The sequence below is a fragment of the Chionomys nivalis genome, chromosome 16, assembly GCF_950005125.1.
Source record: "Chionomys nivalis chromosome 16, mChiNiv1.1, whole genome shotgun sequence".
Classification (NCBI taxonomy): domain Eukaryota; kingdom Metazoa; phylum Chordata; class Mammalia; order Rodentia; family Cricetidae; genus Chionomys; species Chionomys nivalis.
In genome coordinates, this window is record NC_080101.1 from 6,192,900 (window position 1) to 6,210,758 (window position 17,859).

Genomic DNA, 17,859 nt, shown 5'->3' on the forward strand with positions numbered 1-17,859 from the left:
TGGCTATCTTAGAACTCACTCTATAGACCAGGCTGGCCTTGCCTACCTCTGCCTCCTGAGTAAAGGTATGCATCACCACGCCTGGCTAAACAAAGGCTTTTTAAAAAGGAAGACAGGGCTTTGCTATGTAGCCCAAGCTGGCCTTGAGCGTGCAGCAATGCTCCTGCCTCAGCAGTTCTTGAGCACTGAGATCACAGGTAGGCAGCACCATGCTTTAAAAGGAGTGTTTCCAGCGCATATTAAACAACTTTGTGCACAAGCAGTGCTAGACGCAAGTGTTCTAAGTTGTGTTACTTTCAAGAGTAATGACCACGAAGATAAAAGAATCCAACACATGTTAAGTTAAAGGACATTTTATTTACTGACAGATTAAAACACCGTAACTCCCGGCAGTGCAAAGTGCACTACTGAAGCCATCACCAGGAACTGGTGTTACACACAATGTTTCGGCAATGCTACACGTGTTTTTGGCAAAGTGCTGTGCTGTCCATTCTGTATAAAATTGACCATCTGTGACCCAAATAGTATAAAATGTATAAAAACAGAAACACAGTCAAATAGTGGCTCAAGAAAACAAGCTGCCATTTATGCATAGATTGATGTACAGTATATAAACCTAACCAAAATGTCCCTTTTCAGTTTTCAAGTTGATGAGAGAAACTGTGCCCATGAACACATCACAAAAGCACACAACACAACCTGAAATGTTTCTCTGTATCCACAGCTCACACCCTGCCTTCAGAAGGCCAGTGTGTGGGCAAAGAAAGAAAGAAAGCCACTTCTTAAAATATCACAGGATTATTGACTAAACTTCAAAACAAAGCCACACACACACACACACCTGAGACCCCAAATGCACACATCTAACCTCCCTAAGCACGGTTTGGTTTTTACAAGTCCACCTAGAAAACAATACTACACAGGCAGGAAAGTACAGAGCCAAACTGGTCATTTAACAGAGACACCTTTCAATATCACAAGGAAACTTAGCAGTGACACACAGAACATCATCCGCATAAGCTGCTTCCTCTGAACATTAACTTCTCTCCCACATGAAGGGGGACTGTTGCCTGCAAGAGAAGACCCTCTTCCTGGAGCATCTCTGCACCCAAGCTGCTTGACTTGGTGTCACATTTCAAGAGAAACTGGCCCATGACACAGGAAACAACACTGTCATATATACAGATTTGCTAAATAGACCAGCATTCATGTAAAATTTCAACATTATAATAAGTAGGTAGGGTTGCCATTCATAATGCATAAGACGCTGATGGCATGAAACTAACTTAAGAATTTAAAACTAATAGTATCTATAGGCCTCATAAAATAAAAAGGTAAGTTCAAGGCAACAATAGAAACATATAGTAGTATCTCCCAGTACAAGGAGCAGTCTCTTAACTGTCTCTAAAATAGAAGCTTTCCCCACTAATCTATTTAAATGCATTTAAATGTCCGTCTTCTACTTGTAGTCCTTTGTATTCCATATTCAAAAAAAAAAATGAGAATAGAGACAATACCCTCCCTTGCTCTTGTTGTTTGTCTTAATAGTTTACAAAGACTGTCTGCTTTTGTGATGGTGGAGCATACTAGCAAAGCAATTCAGATGTCAACACAAGTGAAGACCAAACGTGTACAGACTAGGAAGCACGAATGGCAGCGGGTTCTGAGCCCTGGCAGATTCTCAGTAAACAGTCTCAACAGAACCAAAGACCTGACAGGACAGCAGCCATCTGCGTGGGAACTGGAGAAACAGACATAAAGTTAATGGGTTAAACATTCTGCAGTGGGAAGTAAAACTCTAATCTCCATCTCTGTAGCTACTCAACCACACAAACACAAATAGCCACAAATAAATATGGCGAGCAAGCGTCTACATATAGGCAGAATATAACTCAAGAAATAGTGATTAACAGAATACACGCTCTAAAATGTTTAACACAAACTTTGAGGAATGTGGGGTCTACTGTAAAAGTTAAAAAGCATACTCCAGATGGATGGCGGGTCCACACCATCTATTCCAGACTTTCCAAGCAATGTTCTAGGCTGTCACCGGTCAGACCTCCTAAAGGAGTCTTACTCCTTTCTGTGTTTTGTTTATACTGCTGGGAATGGTACTTAGGACCTTGCACATACTAGGCAAGTGCTCTCCGACCAAGCCATATCCCCACCCCTTGGGGTCTTCTTACTGCTTGTACTGTTAATGCACTGAAGTACATTGTAAACCACCAGTGGTTATTACAGCAAAATGATGATGCTAATCAGTGGCTAATTGACTTATAAAATGCATTTTGGCCATGTTTCAAAAAACATTTAACAGGTTAGCACTGCTCTGTGCTATTAGACTTGGGTCTTATACACAGCAGTTGCCTAACAAAACACCTAATAACCAAGAACTTCAGTTTTTCTTCAGTTCTTACATGTGCCAATTTTAGCCATAAACTTTACATTCTCACACAAGAACCACAGTGTGCTAGGTGCTGTGGTAATCTTAAGCCTAAAGAAAAAAGTCCCAGTAATTTATCTGTTTGCTGGTTTTCAGGAACGAGGCAAATTAAAAGTTAGTAACTGAAAGAGATGTAAATATTCTTAAGGGATGAACAAATCTGGAGGAAAGTTGTCTTAAAAACCAAAAACTACCGCAGTTTAATACACAGATCAGTTCTTGCTGGCCAAACAAATTCTCATGGCTGAACTTCCAGCTTGTGATGTCAGAGGGTAGGAAAGGCTTACGTACATTTAGAAGCTTGTGCCCAGAAGACACATAGCTGGTCTATTTTCAAGTCACTGGCATGACCTGTAACAAACACGGTGTAAAACATGCACACCTCCATAAAAACACAAATAATAACAAATAACTTCTCAGTTTGACAAACTGTAGACTTGGCCCCTAATTACAAAACAAATAAATAAAGGGGACGTCATTATGGAAAGGGCCTAAGGATGAGGAGTCTAGATTCCCGCTCTAAGAGACACGTCCTGGCACTATCACAGCCAGTGTAAGGAACGCCCTTCCCTGTCTGACTGCAGCTCTAGAAGCGAGGCTAGCAGAGGAGAGCGCAGCTCTTCCCTAAGTCTCCCAAAGTTCCCTACATCAGTCTGATACAGGGATAACACTTCACATAACAGTGTGTGGCTGCTTCCTCGAAATACCTCATTAACAAGTGTTTAATTAGGGCTGCAGAGGAGACAGTGAGAGCTGCTGGATTACACAGGGAATGAGATTCTCAGTAGAATGTGCTTTATGCTGTAAATGGGTTTAATTTTCCAGAAAGTTGGTTACAAGTGTGGATGGCTCATTAAAATCTATCAAAACCGCTTTTAAAAAGAAGTGACCAGTTAGAGGTAAGAAAATGAACTTTTCTCTACATCAAGTTAACTGGCCTATATGAGTGGAACCCTGCATGCTGGCCTCATTAGCACCAACCCTGAAGAATCATGGCAGAAAACGTGCTGCAGCCTTCCACCACTAGGTTCAGTAGAGAGGCCCTGGAAGTTCACACCAAGTTCAGTCCTGACAGCTCTACTTCCAATTAAATGTAAGCCTCACAACGCTGTGAGGGAGGTAAGAATTATTGCTCCTGCTGCGGAGGAAACAGAGGCCAAAGTGGTTAAAGATTTTGTGACGTTAAAATCTGAAAGCTCAAGAAAACCAACCCGTCAGTGTTCACCGGGGCGCCGTAAACAGACACTGCCAGACCTCCCCGTGCTCCCCGGGAGGACAGGCTCCATGTCTGAGGAGTTACCACTGATCTTGTCATTTCCATAAGCCGACAAGAGCATGAAGTCACCAAGTGCCTGGGCAAGCACTTGCTCCTGATACCTCCAAATACTGACTGCTCTGTGGGTTACCCATATCAGCTCCAGGTCTCATTTTTCCCTTTGCATACGAGACAAGTGCTTTTGTCCCTGACAGATGTACTGTCTGTACCATATTGCGGAGTCACATCTGAATCATTGAATACATTGTTCAAAGTTAATGTACCTGAATTCCACAATAGACTGCGATGACCAATCTGGGAAAAAAAAGAACCACACATACAGAATATGTCAAGTTTTCTTTCAGAAGTAAGTTCAGCCATTAATTCCATTATATCCATGCCAAAAATCACCTGTTAGTGCTCATGTCAGTGTGTAAAAACATACTCACTATTTACAGAAAGGACTATCAAGTACTGGTCAATAAAGTATATGGCTGACCCTGAGAATAAATTTTTGCTTGCACAAAAGATTAAATAATACAAAATAAATGAAATTGATAAGATGCTGGCTAACTCATATATACCTTACTGTATTTAAAGACCATCCCAAACACTGCGACTGTATTGATATGTTTCCAAAAATATTCTGAAAAGTTTGTTTTTTGGTTTTTTTTTAAAGAAACTGTCAGGAGCAAGGCATTATGTGATACACAGCACAAAAATCTGGTTGTGATAGTGTCTAGACACTGACACACTAGGTGATTGGTCTTCAGTTGACTAGAAGGAGAAACATCTCATTGTATGCACACATCCACATACATAGGCACAAACCCAGGAAACCAACCAGGACTCAGCGTCTTCAGTAATTGTACTGGCGTGGGCAGGGCTGGTGAACTACCCAGCCACCATGCTTCATTTGTCGAGTGTGGCAATCCCTGGTAAGGTTTTGGCGACGAAGGCCATTTCTGTTCAGAGACTGTCTTTCACTGTGTCCCTTTATCCACTGGGAAGGGCGGAAGCTCTTAGGTTGTTCCAGAAACGTTGCCTGAGCAGCGAGGGCGGTGACACAGCAGTGAATGTGTTCCCCCATGTCACTCTGGGCTCCCATCCTGAAACAGACCAGAGTGGGGTGTCAGCGACAGACTAGGGAAAAGGCTGCTTTCTGAGGAACAAGTTCTACGTTTGTCTCACTTAATTTCTCCTGGCTGATGGACAGGACTTTATTCTGGGACTGTTATCTGCTGATGTTGTTAAAAGGGAGAAACCAACTATTTTCTTTTTGAAGTGGTGTCTTGTTATTGAGCCCAGACCCCTCTAATTCACAATGCTCCTGCTTCAGCCTCCCAGGTTTTGGAATTACAAATGTGTGTCATAACTCCCAGGTGAAAAGAACTTTTAATAGGAATGTAGCATATAATCCAGAGATGGCCAAATGTGCTTCATACTCGGAATGAATTTAATATGGTTCTCCAGGAGGAGAACTGATGTCTACTGAGCATCTGCAGTTCTGTCTGTTTAGTTTCCTAAGACAGAATCACATGTAGCTCAGGATGGCTGGCTTTGAATTACTGATCTTCCTGCCTCAGCTTCCCAAGTGCTGGAATTAACAGTGTGAGCCACCACAGCCAGCTTTTAGCTGTTTTAAAGATACTATTTCAGCTTTAATATTAAAAATAAAATATTTTAATCCTCAAATTTGACTGATGAAAAAACATTTACATCAACAGCACCTTCCCAGATGATTTCTGGCTACAAGTAAAATGGCCTAGGTAGCATATGAATCTATTTCATAGAGATGTATAAAGAACATTCCTCCAACATGACATCCCCTAGGTAAAAGATCAATGCCTACTACATGCGTCAGTTTTTTATTTATACCACAGGAGGGCATATTTTGGAATGGCATTTACATGAATGTTTCAAGACCCTTATAAAAACACATATATTGGAACATTAAAAGCCAATCAAGTCAAATCAGTTAAACTATATTAACACATAGCAAAGTTTTAATTTTCTGTAGTGCTGTGTGTTGATCTCAGGCCTCTTACAGTCAGCAAGTGTTTGACAGGCCTGCTATCTTCCCAGCACAACCATGAGGATTCAGATAAGCTGTCTAGCTCAGACTAGTTTCAAGCTCCTTGTGGTAGGTGGTAGACAGGAATGACCTTGAACTTCTGACCCTCTCACCTCCACCTCTCCCGGGCTGGGTTTACTGAACCAGGTCTTCTGGTGTACTGGACAAGTACTCTACAAACTGAGCTATATTTCCCAGTCTGAGTTTTAAGACTTTTACCAGTTATTTTATTCAGGAAAGGCAGGTACATATTTTGCCTAAGATGTCGGGAGGAAACTGTCGTCATGCGCACACAGAGACCTCGTTAAGAAATTAACAGGGGTGAGGGTGGAGCTCAGTGGTAGGTAGAGCACTTGTCTAATATGTACAAGCCTTAATCCTTAGCAGTAAGGAAAAACAAAAGAAAAAAAACAAATAGAAGCTAAAATATAAAAGTTTTTTTTTTTTTTAGAAGGCAGGCATTTGGGTTTTTCATCTCCCTGCTCAGACTGATAATACAGATCAGATCATATGGTCTCAAAGTGAACATACTTACTCTGTGCCCATGAGTCTTATAAGCAGCTTTTCCTGGCCCTACAAATGTTAAATGGTCAACTATTAAATTACTAGTAAGACTCAAAATGCCATTTTAATTTTACTACTAGGACAAGGTCATTTTTTAAATTAAGATTGATTTACTATGGGCAATTAAAGACATTATTACTGAAAATCATGATTGTTCATAAACCTTCACAAACAGTATATATAAAGGCTAAGATGCAATAAAATGTACACTCTAAAGCCATTATAAGTACTCAGCTTCATACTCATGCGGTTTATAGTAATATCCCTGAGAACAGACAGAATGGAAGTAGTATGTTTGAAAAACATGGTTTATTGCTTGCTCGGAAAGCACAGACTGTTTACTACATAAATAGTCTTGCCATTTTGATAACACCTGATTCTACCTTTATTTAGAAATACACACACACATCCTTTTTGAGACAGGAATCTCACTATGTATTCCAAGCTATCCTTAAACTAGTGAACCTCCAGCCTCACCCTCCTAAATGCTATAAGTATGTACTACCATGGCTGGCCTTTGATAATTCATTTATGAAGACTATCTGTTGATCCTACATGTCAATACATATGATACAGGCATGCAAATCCAGCCTCTTGTGGCATCAGGTAGCAAACAACCCTAAATACAGTGCTCAGATGCTGGTTTGGATAAAGTTGAAATACTCTAGAGCCAGGCTCTTAAGAGGAAGATTAATGCATGATTTGCAAAGAAGATAAAGTGAAAATTTGCTGAAATATGATAATGGGCATCATGTCTAATAAAATACTGAAGAGCATGCCCACATTTAGGTTCAGCGTGGAGGTGAACATGACTAAAATGAGCCTGTGTGGTAGAAACAATCTTGGACACACCAAGGGTGTTCATAGTATTTATCTGTGGGTCATGAGGAATGCCATTTCAAAGTTCTACATACTTAAATTTTTGGCAATGTATGCTATAACATTACTTTGCAAAACTGCCAAATTATACACATACATGTGTACTTTAGTACTTAAAAGTATCAAATGCCATTAAATAAATTTAAAGTGAACATTTGTTAATCATGTTAGATTCTTTTTTTTTTGAGTTTTTTTTTTAGATTTTACTTATTTCAAGTTTGTGTGTATGACTGTTTTGCTTGCATGTAAATAAATCTGTGACCATGTGCCTGCAATATCCACAGAAGCCAGAAGATGGTGTCATCCCTAGGGCTTGGAGTTACAGTTATGAGCTGCCATATGAATGCTGAAAATTGAATTTGGGTCATCTAAAAGAGCAGCCAGTGCTCTTAATAAGTGCGCCATCTCTCTAGCCCCTAGTCATGTTAAATTCTTGAGTGGACTCATCAGATACAAAGTGAGTAGGGAAGAATTCTTAAGAACTGAAGAAAATTGCTCACAGCACAGTAAAGCAGTTAAAGCACCACCACCTCCAAATAAGTTGTAGTTTACATGTTGTTGGGATGCTGAAAACGTAACTCTCAAAAAGTGCTGCATGAAGTCCCAGTGTATGCCTGATATTACATAACTGTATAAAAACATGATTTTTTGTTTGGTACAAGTAAGGGGGAATTTATTTAGCCTTGCTAAAGTACATCTATTATATTGAGACTTGGAGGGCAGCAACTCTGGAAATGGGTTAGGGTTTTACTCCATAGATGGGAAACAAGTTGGTGTAGGAGGTCCTTCTGTGTTTTTGTTGCTTTCATTGGTTGAATAAAGAAAACTGCCTTGGCCTTTTGATAGGGTCAAGCACTTAGGTGGGCGGAGTAGACAGAACAGAATGCTGGGAAGAAGGGCAGTATGGCAGATGCCATGATTCTCCTGCCTGAGACTGATGCTGGTTAGAATCTTTTCCGGTAAGCCACGATCATGTGGTGAAGACAGATTAATAGAAATGGTTTAGATCAAGATGTAAGAGTTGGCCAACAAGAAATTAGAGCTAATGGCCAGGCAGTAATTTAATCAATACAATTTCTGTGTGGTTATTTCGGGGGTTAAGCTATCCGGGCGGCCGGGAATTGGGCAGGACGAAAAGCAGGCCCACTTCTCCATACAACAAGTTATATACAATGGGCCAGTGGAGTCGTGGCCTCAACTAACGAAAAGGAGCCCTCTGGGTGACAGTGAAGCACCCAGAGAAGGTGTGAGTCAGTGGCAACACTCACAGTGCAGTTTCCAGTACGGGGCATGGTCCACTGGCAGGCATGACTGGCTGGCCAGACTAAGCAGATGAAGTGGAGAGGAGGGCTTGGTTTGGTAGGTGAGAATGTCTCCAATGTTCTGCTGGGAATGCTCTCTTGATGAAGGCCACTTGTGACACACTGAACTTTACAGACTTATTTTCCCTGAGCTTGCTGGGTCCTCATCCCTGCCATCTTGGACTGCCACAGAACAGAATATCACGCAGTGTGAAATCTGAGAACAGCCCTTCCTTGGAATAAATATTTGGATTTTCTAGGTTAAGCGCCATTTAAAGTGATTTAGCTAAGATACTGAAGAAAGTAAATTTAAGACATTTTAGGTGAATTTGATACCCTAGATAATCAAGCCTACAATATGCCAGAATTATATTCTAATATACTTATCAGGAACGCTAGTCTTTATTTTCCTTCAGTAGCATAATTCTGTAAGTGACATAGCTCTCTATTATACAACGGAATCATGCTGCAATTATAGCCCTGACCATGCTACTTAAGTATATATCTAACACAGTCACATTTCTATCTCCTAAAGCCTTGGCTCTGTACTGTGTAGCAGAGACTAAGGTGCTTGCAGCATACCTGGGGCTGCTGGGGTTGTAGTCATCGTTGACACAGCTGGCCTCGCTGAGCCCGGGACAGGAACTGTGTACAGCGTAGACAGACATGCTGGGATGTTCAATGAGAAGGTTTTCCATAGGACTTGTCTCCACCTTGACAGCGGTTAATCCACCTGCTGTAAAACACGGGGGAGGGGTGATGAACCAGCTCTCCTCCATGGGGCAGGACTCAAACTGGAGGAAGCAGGAATCACTGGTGTCAGCCAAACACTCCAGAGATGCAGGTAAACAGGAGAAGACTGACGTGTGCTCTGTTGGAGACTCTTGGCTGATGTCATCATCTTCCTCCTCCTCTTCCTCTGCTGAGAAGCCAGTGCACGTGTCTAGATTGTGATCCACGTTGTACAGGGGAGGGGAGCCGTCAGTTGTGGAGTCATCCATCCAGTTCACGACAGAACAGAGGACAACATTATATTAACACATGCTCACAAAGGAAGTTTTGCTTGTAACAATTTATAAATTAATTTCCAACCTGTCTGTGTATAGTAATACAGGCATTAAGGAATAGCTTTAGGATCTTCTCTTCTGGCAAATAAACATTATGAGCCCCATGGGTTCCTGTTGCTCATATGAGGGTTTCCCATTGAAGTGCCTCTGCTTGGATCAGGCTTTAAGAGTTGCAAAACTGGAAAGCCTGACGTCAGTCGGTTTCACTGACTGGATTGTCTGGCACAAAATGTTTCCTGAAAGTTTCTAGAGCTGTCCTTATTTATTTACTTTTAAACCTTAAAGATTACATCCAGGAGCTCACATTTTCTGTGCATATATGTATACATTCGTGTTTGTGCACAAGATGGTGTGTGTGTGGAGAGAAGCACCCTACTGACTGAGCCACACACATACACCCGCAGCCCCAGGAGTTTCCAGGTTTGAGCCAGGTGTGGTGGGATGTGCCTACGATTGTAATGCTTGGGAAATGAAGGCAGGGACAGGAGGCTATCCTTAGCAACATGGCTCGCTGGATGCTATTTGTGCTGTGATGGTCGACTGTTGAGTATACCTTACCTATGAAGTCAACAAGGATCCATTCGTCATCTTCTTTCTCACTAAATTCTGGCTCTTGGTTGGGAGAAGTGACTTCACCCACAAACATTTTGTTCAGTCTCTGAAACATCATTAAGGCAAGATTGAGACTTTGGCTGGGTATCTTTATAGCTGAGATCTCAGAAGTCTCTCTTCAGTGGGCCTGATGGCAGAGATGGAAAATAAAGTGCAGAGTTTCTTCAGCTCAGGTGAAAAACAAGAACAGTCCTCATCCCTAAAATACAACAGAAAAAGGTTATTTTTATTTGTTGTGAGGTCAGAGGTTGGCTTTGACCCCCAATCCTCTTTTGCTTCCACCACAATGCCAAGCCCTCATCTTCTCCACCCCACCATCCTGCTGTTTTGTATTCCTCATATATGACTTTAAGTAAGCCTCATTTGAAATCTATAGGAACAGCATAGTTTAGCTTTTGAAACAATTCCTATTACTCACAGGGGAAATTTACACTGTAGAAATGCAACTTCAAGAGCCAGAGCTGCCAACACTATCTCTGTGGGGTGGTTCAGTGGAGACATGATCCTCAGGTCCTGGGTTCCCTGTCATTTTACAACTCAGGAAGATGGGGCTGGAGAGACAGATGTGGTTAAGATCACATGTTCTTGCAGATGACCAGTCCCCAGCACCCACATGGTGGTTCACAACTAATAATTTGAATGGAAATGTTCCCATAGGCTTATAGAGACTGGCATTACTGGGAGCTGTGGCCTTGTTGGTAGAAGTGCATTCTGGGGTGGGGAGTGTCTTTGTTTCCAAAGCTCAAGTTAGGCCTAATGTAGCTCTCTTTTCCTGATGCCTGTGGATACTGATGTGGAACTCTTAGCTACCTCTCCATCACCATGTTCACCTGCATGCCACCATGTTTCTCATCGTGACAATCGACTGAACCTCTGAACTGTAAGCCGCCGCCTCAATTAAATGTTTTCCTGTGTAAGAGTTGTGTGGTCAGCCAAGCAGTGATGGCATATGCTTTTAATCCCAGCATTTGGGAGGCAGAGGCAGGCAGATCTCTCTGAATTTGAGGCCAGCCTGGTCTACAGACTAAGTACCAGGACAGGCTGCAACCATCTATAACTCCAGTTCCAGGGGATCTGACACCCTCTTCTGACCTCAGAGTGCACCAGGCATGTACACAGTACATATACACACATGCAGGCAAAATACTTACGCATGTAAAATAAATAAATCTTTTAAAGTATCTAAAGAAACTTAGGAAGATGAACCAGCAAGATCGCTCTAAGGCTAATGATGTCAGTTTGATGCCTAGAGCCGTCATGGTTGAAGAAAAGCAACGAGTTATCCTCAGACCTCCACACATGTGCCACACACACATTTAAAAGAGAAGACTTGGGAATTTATACAATTCTAGCTGATTAAGGCTCCCACCTCAGGTAGCTCTGGTGAGTTCTAAATAAGGAAACCCAGCCAGTTTTATCTAAGCATAGAATTGCAGGTGTAAGCGCCCATTTCTACCTGGCTGCCTGATAGCACAGCAAATGGAAAACACAACAAGAATTTTTAATTTTTCCTCAAGAATATCTTTTTTTTTTTTTTTTGCTACCTCCTATCCACTCTGATGCCACTCAGTCCCTTATCCAAACTACCAGCAAGTTCTGTGGACTCTGGCTATACAAAAAGTCTTAATCTACTTGATGTTCTTGATTGCTTTCATTTTACTTCAGGCGAACATCCCTGATCTACTCTTGTTAAGTGAGATTATACAGGTAGTATGCATCACAAGAGTCCTGATACAAAGTTCTTCGGATAGGTCAACTATTCTACAATATGTAGTGAGCACCTACTATGTGTAAGGCGTAGTAGTGCTAAGCACAAGGCAACAAGCAGTGAACAAGAATCACACAGGAAGTGAAACAGCACGCTCACTGCTGTAGCAAGAAGAATCACCAGGTGGTCCTCAGAGCTCCCTGGCACAGCTCTCAGTAAGTGACCTTAGGTACAGCTGGTAGACCTGTACTGGACAAGGGAAGACAGAACACTGGGAGCCTACAAAGTGAGAGGATGGCGTTGTGCAGATGGCTCAACATCTAGACGGGGGTCAAAGGAACAAGCTAGGGACCAAGCAGGACCAGATCCTGCAGGACCTTATAGGGGAGACATGAAGAGAAACCAGGTACGGAAATACTGTCTGTGACCCCGGCACTTGACAGACTGACAAAAGGATCAGTATTTTTTGGCCAGTTTGGGGTACATAGTGGAATCCTGGTTTGTTTTTTACAAAGGGGTGTGGTCAGGAAGACCCAGATTTCTGGGTAAGTTGAGTCATAGTGGTACCGTTTAGAGGGCGGGGACACCATACAGAGTACAGGATGTGTGCTATCACTGTCCTGAGTTAGGGGGTTCATGGTGGCACATATGAGATGTTAGAGCAGAATACAAGTTTGGGAGTGTGGTTTCAGCTAGGAGTGTAAATTTACGATTACCCAGGTTGGTTTGGAACTCATAGTGACACATACCCAGTTCACTCTCAAAACCGTCTTCCCTTAAGAGTAGCTGCATTGTGCTAACACACCTGGGCATTCTCTGGGTACAGAAATGACTGGTACAACTGTTGGGCATACAAGGGTAAAACATCTCAAACAAATGACATTAAGACATTCTGCGGTTGTAATACATCATCCTCAGCCATTAATTATTAAAACGGGTAAACAGGAAATGTCACTTGCATAACCAGTTTTTTGAAACCTTCTGGGAAACAGCTTGGTCAGATCATGAGGGCTCCATGCTAATGGGAGAATTTAAGAGACCTGTGCACTGTGCAGTCTGCCTGAAACAGGAGGACAAATCATTAGGAGGGGGGTGTATGTAAAGGGTTTTGAGCATGTAAGAAAGGGAATAAAGATACATTTTCAAGCTTCCCCCAGTTTCCCCCAGGTTATGAGGGCAGATCCCAGCCCAAGCCCAGCTGTACTGAAGCTTAGAGAACTTCACCGCTGTCTGAGGATAAGGCTCTGCCCTCATTAGCGGGAGCTGCTGTAGGGTGGGGAGATCCTCACAGGGGACTTCTTCAGTCACTGAGTGAGAATCGGGACTCAGGCCATATCAGTGCCTGCAAGCCACAAAATGTGGCTGGGTCAAGGCTACTGGGACAGCTAGCTGCAAACTGCCCTCTTTGGCTACAGGCAAACCCAGAGAGGCTGGCTATGCCTGTACTGTCTGGGGTCACCAACAGGATGCTCCTGAAAATCGGTGGGAGACCCACAGGTCATCTGTGTTTACAGTTAGGAGTCACATCTCTGCAAGGACAGCAGTAGGGAGGACAGAACATATGGGGCTTTGAGAAGTACTCAGAATGGAGTCCTGGGAGGAGGTGGGGATGCTAGCCTAGAAACCAGCCTGGCAAGCTCTGACACTACCATGGGTGGCTGCAACTGTGTGAATAACCCTTGTGAGCTTCAGTCTCACTGAGAAAAATAGGAGGAATGGACAGCAGAGTCCACAGCTAGTACAGTCATGGTGTGAGGATGGTCTAACTAGAGGCTTCTGGCCCTAATTTCTGTAGGGTTTCCAGGGACAACCAGGTGCTAGAGAATCGAACCTGTACACCAAACTCTATCAAGGCTGCCACCAAATGCATCAGATAAACCATCCCATGTATTTTACTTCTGTTAACAAGATGCTGAATTTTAACTTTTAAAACTGTTCTGTTGGGTTAAAAATATTTTTAAATTTTGGAGGAGTTCCTTTTTTTTTTTCTTTTCAAGACAGGGTTGCAGTATGTAGCTCTGGCTGTCCTGGAATTCATTATGTAGACGAAGCTGGCCTTGAACTCACAGAGATCTGCCTGCCTCTGCCTTCTAAGGCTAGGATTAAAGGTGTGCACCATCACTGCCTGGCTTAATAAACTACTCAAAAGCAAAAATCCTAAATATGGTTTAAATATTTCCAGTGAGGACTTTGCATGTGATTATGCCACTCATATAAGGCATATACTGGAATGTACTTGAAACATTTCTGTACTGAAAACATTAAATATCTCAATTTTACATTAATTACGTGTTAGTGTAATGATGTTTTGATAGTTATGGTTAAATAACTTGTGCTAATAAAATTAATTTCATTTCCCCTTAATTTTAAACATATCTACTAGAAAATTTAAAGCACCCACATAGGACAGTGTTGTAAAAAATTTGCTAGGGGAAAAAAAAATTGCTAGGGGCTAAAGAGTTAGGAAGTATATGCTGCCTCCCAATAGAGAGTGATTCCCATCACTGGCATCAGGTGACTGACAACGCCAGCGTCTGACGGTCCTATGCCCTCTTTTGGCCTCTGCGGGTACTGCATGCATGCTCCCTGTCTCCAGCTGTGAGTGCGATTAAAAAACAAAATATTACCATCCATCCTCCCACTAACGACCCATAATAGTCACTATTCCTTTTAACCTCAGCACCTACCCAGAGATGTCAGCTTCAGAGGAGAGCAGGCTCTGTGTGGAGACAGAAAAACCAGGGCTTCCCACTTTCCCCATGTGGCTAGCGACACATTCAGAACCCTGCAGCAGTAGAAACTATGGTAGTTCCCGAGAAAACAGGAATCCCAAGAGGACAGATTGACAAATACAGCTGTGGGATTTAGCAGAGGCCGAGAAGCTGAGGAGGCAGCCTGCTGGCCTGGGGCACTTGGAAGCCCGAGTAGGAGAAAGAAATTATCTGGGCCCAAGTATCTATCAAGGCAGATTTACCCATTACTGCTTGCTTGCTTTAAAATACCTCCACCTTCATTATAAAAATGGTATCTTTTTAAAAATAAGATGAACCAAACCACATTAAGAAGTTGAGAGGGGTGGATTCTATTCCACCTTGTTCAGTCATTGTTACATCTGGCACATTTTCTTTTAGATTTTTTGATTTAAAAAAAAAAGTCATCTTTGTTTTGTCTTTCAAGACAGGATTTTTCTGTGTTGTTAACCCTAGCTATCCTGCCTCTGCCTCCTGAGTACTGGGATTAAAGATGTGCCACCAACTCCCGGCAATCACTGTCTTTTTAATTTAACTCTTTTTTCTGTTTTTCTTATGAATAGAAAGTTTTGGGCAGAGAAAGTGACCGAGTTTGCTTGTGGGTAAGAATATTCTTTGAGAACCTACAGTGGAGTTGCTAGCCTGTGAGATCATGCCGGCATGACTTGCTCAGTTTTGAGACACACACTCTGGGGAAGAGTGTGGCTTAACTGCTGGTTTTGAAACTTGGTTCTTCTGCCACACCATGTGGGGATTAGGTGTTTAGACTCCTCTTGCTGCTTCAGAAGAACTTCACAGTAACTGCCTGGTGCCTAGCAGGCAGGCTCACAGGGAAACTAAGCAGGCCAGTTAGCATCTTTAGGTCTGGGGTTTTTTCCTTCAAAGACCCATATATATGCAAGACTTAAACTAGTTACTAGAATCACAGTTTGCAGAATGCTTTATGGTATGTGACAGTCAGTTGAGATATTTATTTCTTTGTCCTGTGATGAAGAAACTGAGGCCCAGAAATGAAAATAACTTGCTCAAAAGCAAGAAAGCCGGTATCTAGGGTCAGCTGGAGGGTGGGATTCTTCTAACCTGGTGTCTTGCTTCCCCTCCCCCATCACATGCTCTTGAGTTCCTTCCAGTCTAAAAACTTCGGAGACTAGCACTTTTCAGTTATTTTGGCTGCCAGCAGGCGGCTCCAAAAACACTTTAACAACAACAAAAGCCCCCACAACTTTGATGGGTGCAGTTGTGGCTCCTTGGCAGTTCTGAAATACCAGCCGACTAAACATATCATGGAAAAGCATCCTTAAAACCATTTCTCTGGGTCAGCAGGATAGCTCAACAAGTAATGTCTGCTGCCGAGCCTGATGACCCGAGCTGATCCTCAGAGTCTACACGGTGGCAGGAGAGAGCCTTCCAGTTCAGAAAAACAAAGATGCTAGCATAAGCGTTTGCTCTTTTGGTCTGAGAAAGGGCTGGCCTCCAACTACAGGCTGGGCTGGCCTCGAACTCTTGATTCTCAAACCTCTACCTTCCTAGTACTGGAATTACAGGCATGAGCCACCAAGCCTTGGCTTTAGTTCAAGTAATTTAAAAGTCAATTTTGAACTGCAAAAACAACAAACAAAAGCCAAAAACAAGCCAAGAAAGTTGTCTCGCGGCTCCTTCCACCTCTACTCTGTTTATTCAGCTAATTTACAAGGGGATTACTCCCCTGTGGGCTTACCACCTCCTGTCCTGAGGACTGAGAGAAGTGAGAGGAAAGCAGTTAGGCTGGGAAGTCACTGCTTGCTAGGCGTCACTTTTGAAAGCAGCCATTCTCAAGAGACATACACCAGGAAGCAGAAAAGAATAAAAGACTGCATGAGAAAACAAAAGATACCTTGATCACAAAAATTAGGCTATGGTTTCCAGCAGGGCCTTTGAAAATTAGTTTCCAATGATAGCTACGAGGCTGGAAAGGCTGCCATGTGTTTTTCACACCTGCCAGTGATAAGCATTACAGTCACCAAGCATGCGATTTCAAGATCCTGGACATCTGTAACGATGTCGGTTCAAGCAGAAGTCGCAGTCCTCTCTCCACTACTAAGCATTCTGAAAGGGCTCTTGCAGGCAGGGCTGCCTTGGTCCTCAGGGGTTACAGGTGGAGAGCGTGTCCCCCTTAACCTGCTCTGAACTTTCGCAGGGAGTAGACATACGGTGGAAATAGAAGCAAAAGGGAGGAACTGCACGTGAACTCCCTGTGCAAAGAGTAAACACCCTTTCCTTTTCATGGGCCATAAAATTACTTCATCTCCCCGCGCCTCCAAGTTTCCTCCGTTTAAGTAAGCACAGCTGGCCTCACAGGGCGGCCGCGACGGTCCGAGACCAAGCGTCGGGAGCCCGCGGCCGTCCCCGGCACCCGCCGAGCGCCAGGAGCCACACCGACCGGGACGGAGCGACGGGAGGTGCGCTCCGCGGGTGCAGTGCGGGGTCAGCGGGGGTCACGGAGCGGGCCAGCCGGCACCCGCAGGTCCGGGCCGGGAGAGCCGTCCGGGAGGGGGCCCCAAACGCCACCCGCCCGCCCGCACTTACGTGAGCCGAGCGACGCTGAGGTAGCGGCAGGCCGGCCCCGGTGCTGCGGTCGTGCCCTGGCGGCCGCCGGCCCGTCCGGGTCCTTTTGTTGTTGTGCAGCTCTGGGAACAGCTGATCGCTGCCCCGGCCCCGCCCCGAGCCGCGCCAGCCCCGGGCCGACCAATGGGAACAGCGGCGAGAGGTTGTCACTAACGCACGTGACCTGGCAGGCGGCCCGTGGCGCGCCCGAGGCTCAGACAAGCCCGGGCAACAAAGCGGTAGCCGGAGCGAACGCTCTCGGGGCGAGTTGGAGGAGGGGAGAGAACGGGGCCGGGGACTGACCGGGATGGGAGCTGGCGAGAGCCAGGGCACGGGGGGTGCCGAGGGGCGAGCCCGACCCGAAGAGCCGCGGTGCTGAGCCAGGGCACAGCCACGCAGAGCCCCTTTTCTCGGAGGGTGGGGGCTTGGGGATACCAGCTGCTCGTCTGGCCGGTGTAGACGTAAATTTGTAGCCATGGTGCTGAAGGCGAACCCACTCCTGGGCAATCCTCGAAATCTGGGCCACATAGGTGGGATGCGGACGGCCCACTCATTCCCGTTAGTAAGAGAAGAAGCCAGGCCCTCATCTGTTTTAGGAACTTCAACCGGCAGAGCATGGTCTT

At 44.1% G+C, this 17,859-nt stretch overlaps 1 protein-coding gene across 4 annotated transcripts; it reads right to left on the reverse strand.

Moving 5' to 3' along the window:
- Positions 1 to 312: 312 nt before the first annotated feature.
- Positions 313 to 17,322, reverse strand: Tp53inp1 (tumor protein p53 inducible nuclear protein 1). Of its 4 annotated transcripts, XM_057790832.1 has the most exons (5): positions 10,614 to 10,714; positions 10,142 to 10,394; positions 9,099 to 9,459; positions 6,308 to 6,345; positions 4,700 to 4,807 (listed from the first exon to the last, which is right to left on the reverse strand). In XM_057790832.1, the coding sequence occupies exons 2-4, from the start codon at positions 10,251 to 10,253 to the stop codon at positions 6,324 to 6,326; spliced, it is 495 nt and encodes a 164-aa protein (XP_057646815.1). In that variant the 5' UTR covers positions 10,254 to 10,394; positions 10,614 to 10,714; the 3' UTR covers positions 4,700 to 4,807; positions 6,308 to 6,323. The 4 variants fall into 4 exon arrangements, with proteins under 4 accessions (XP_057646813.1, XP_057646814.1, XP_057646812.1 ...); XM_057790830.1 differs by lacking the exons at positions 6,308 to 6,345; positions 10,614 to 10,714 and adding an exon at positions 17,219 to 17,322 and having other exon boundaries at positions 313 to 4,807; XM_057790831.1 differs by lacking the exons at positions 6,308 to 6,345; positions 10,614 to 10,714 and adding an exon at positions 14,591 to 14,656 and having other exon boundaries at positions 313 to 4,807.
- Positions 17,323 to 17,859: the final 537 nt, after the last annotated feature.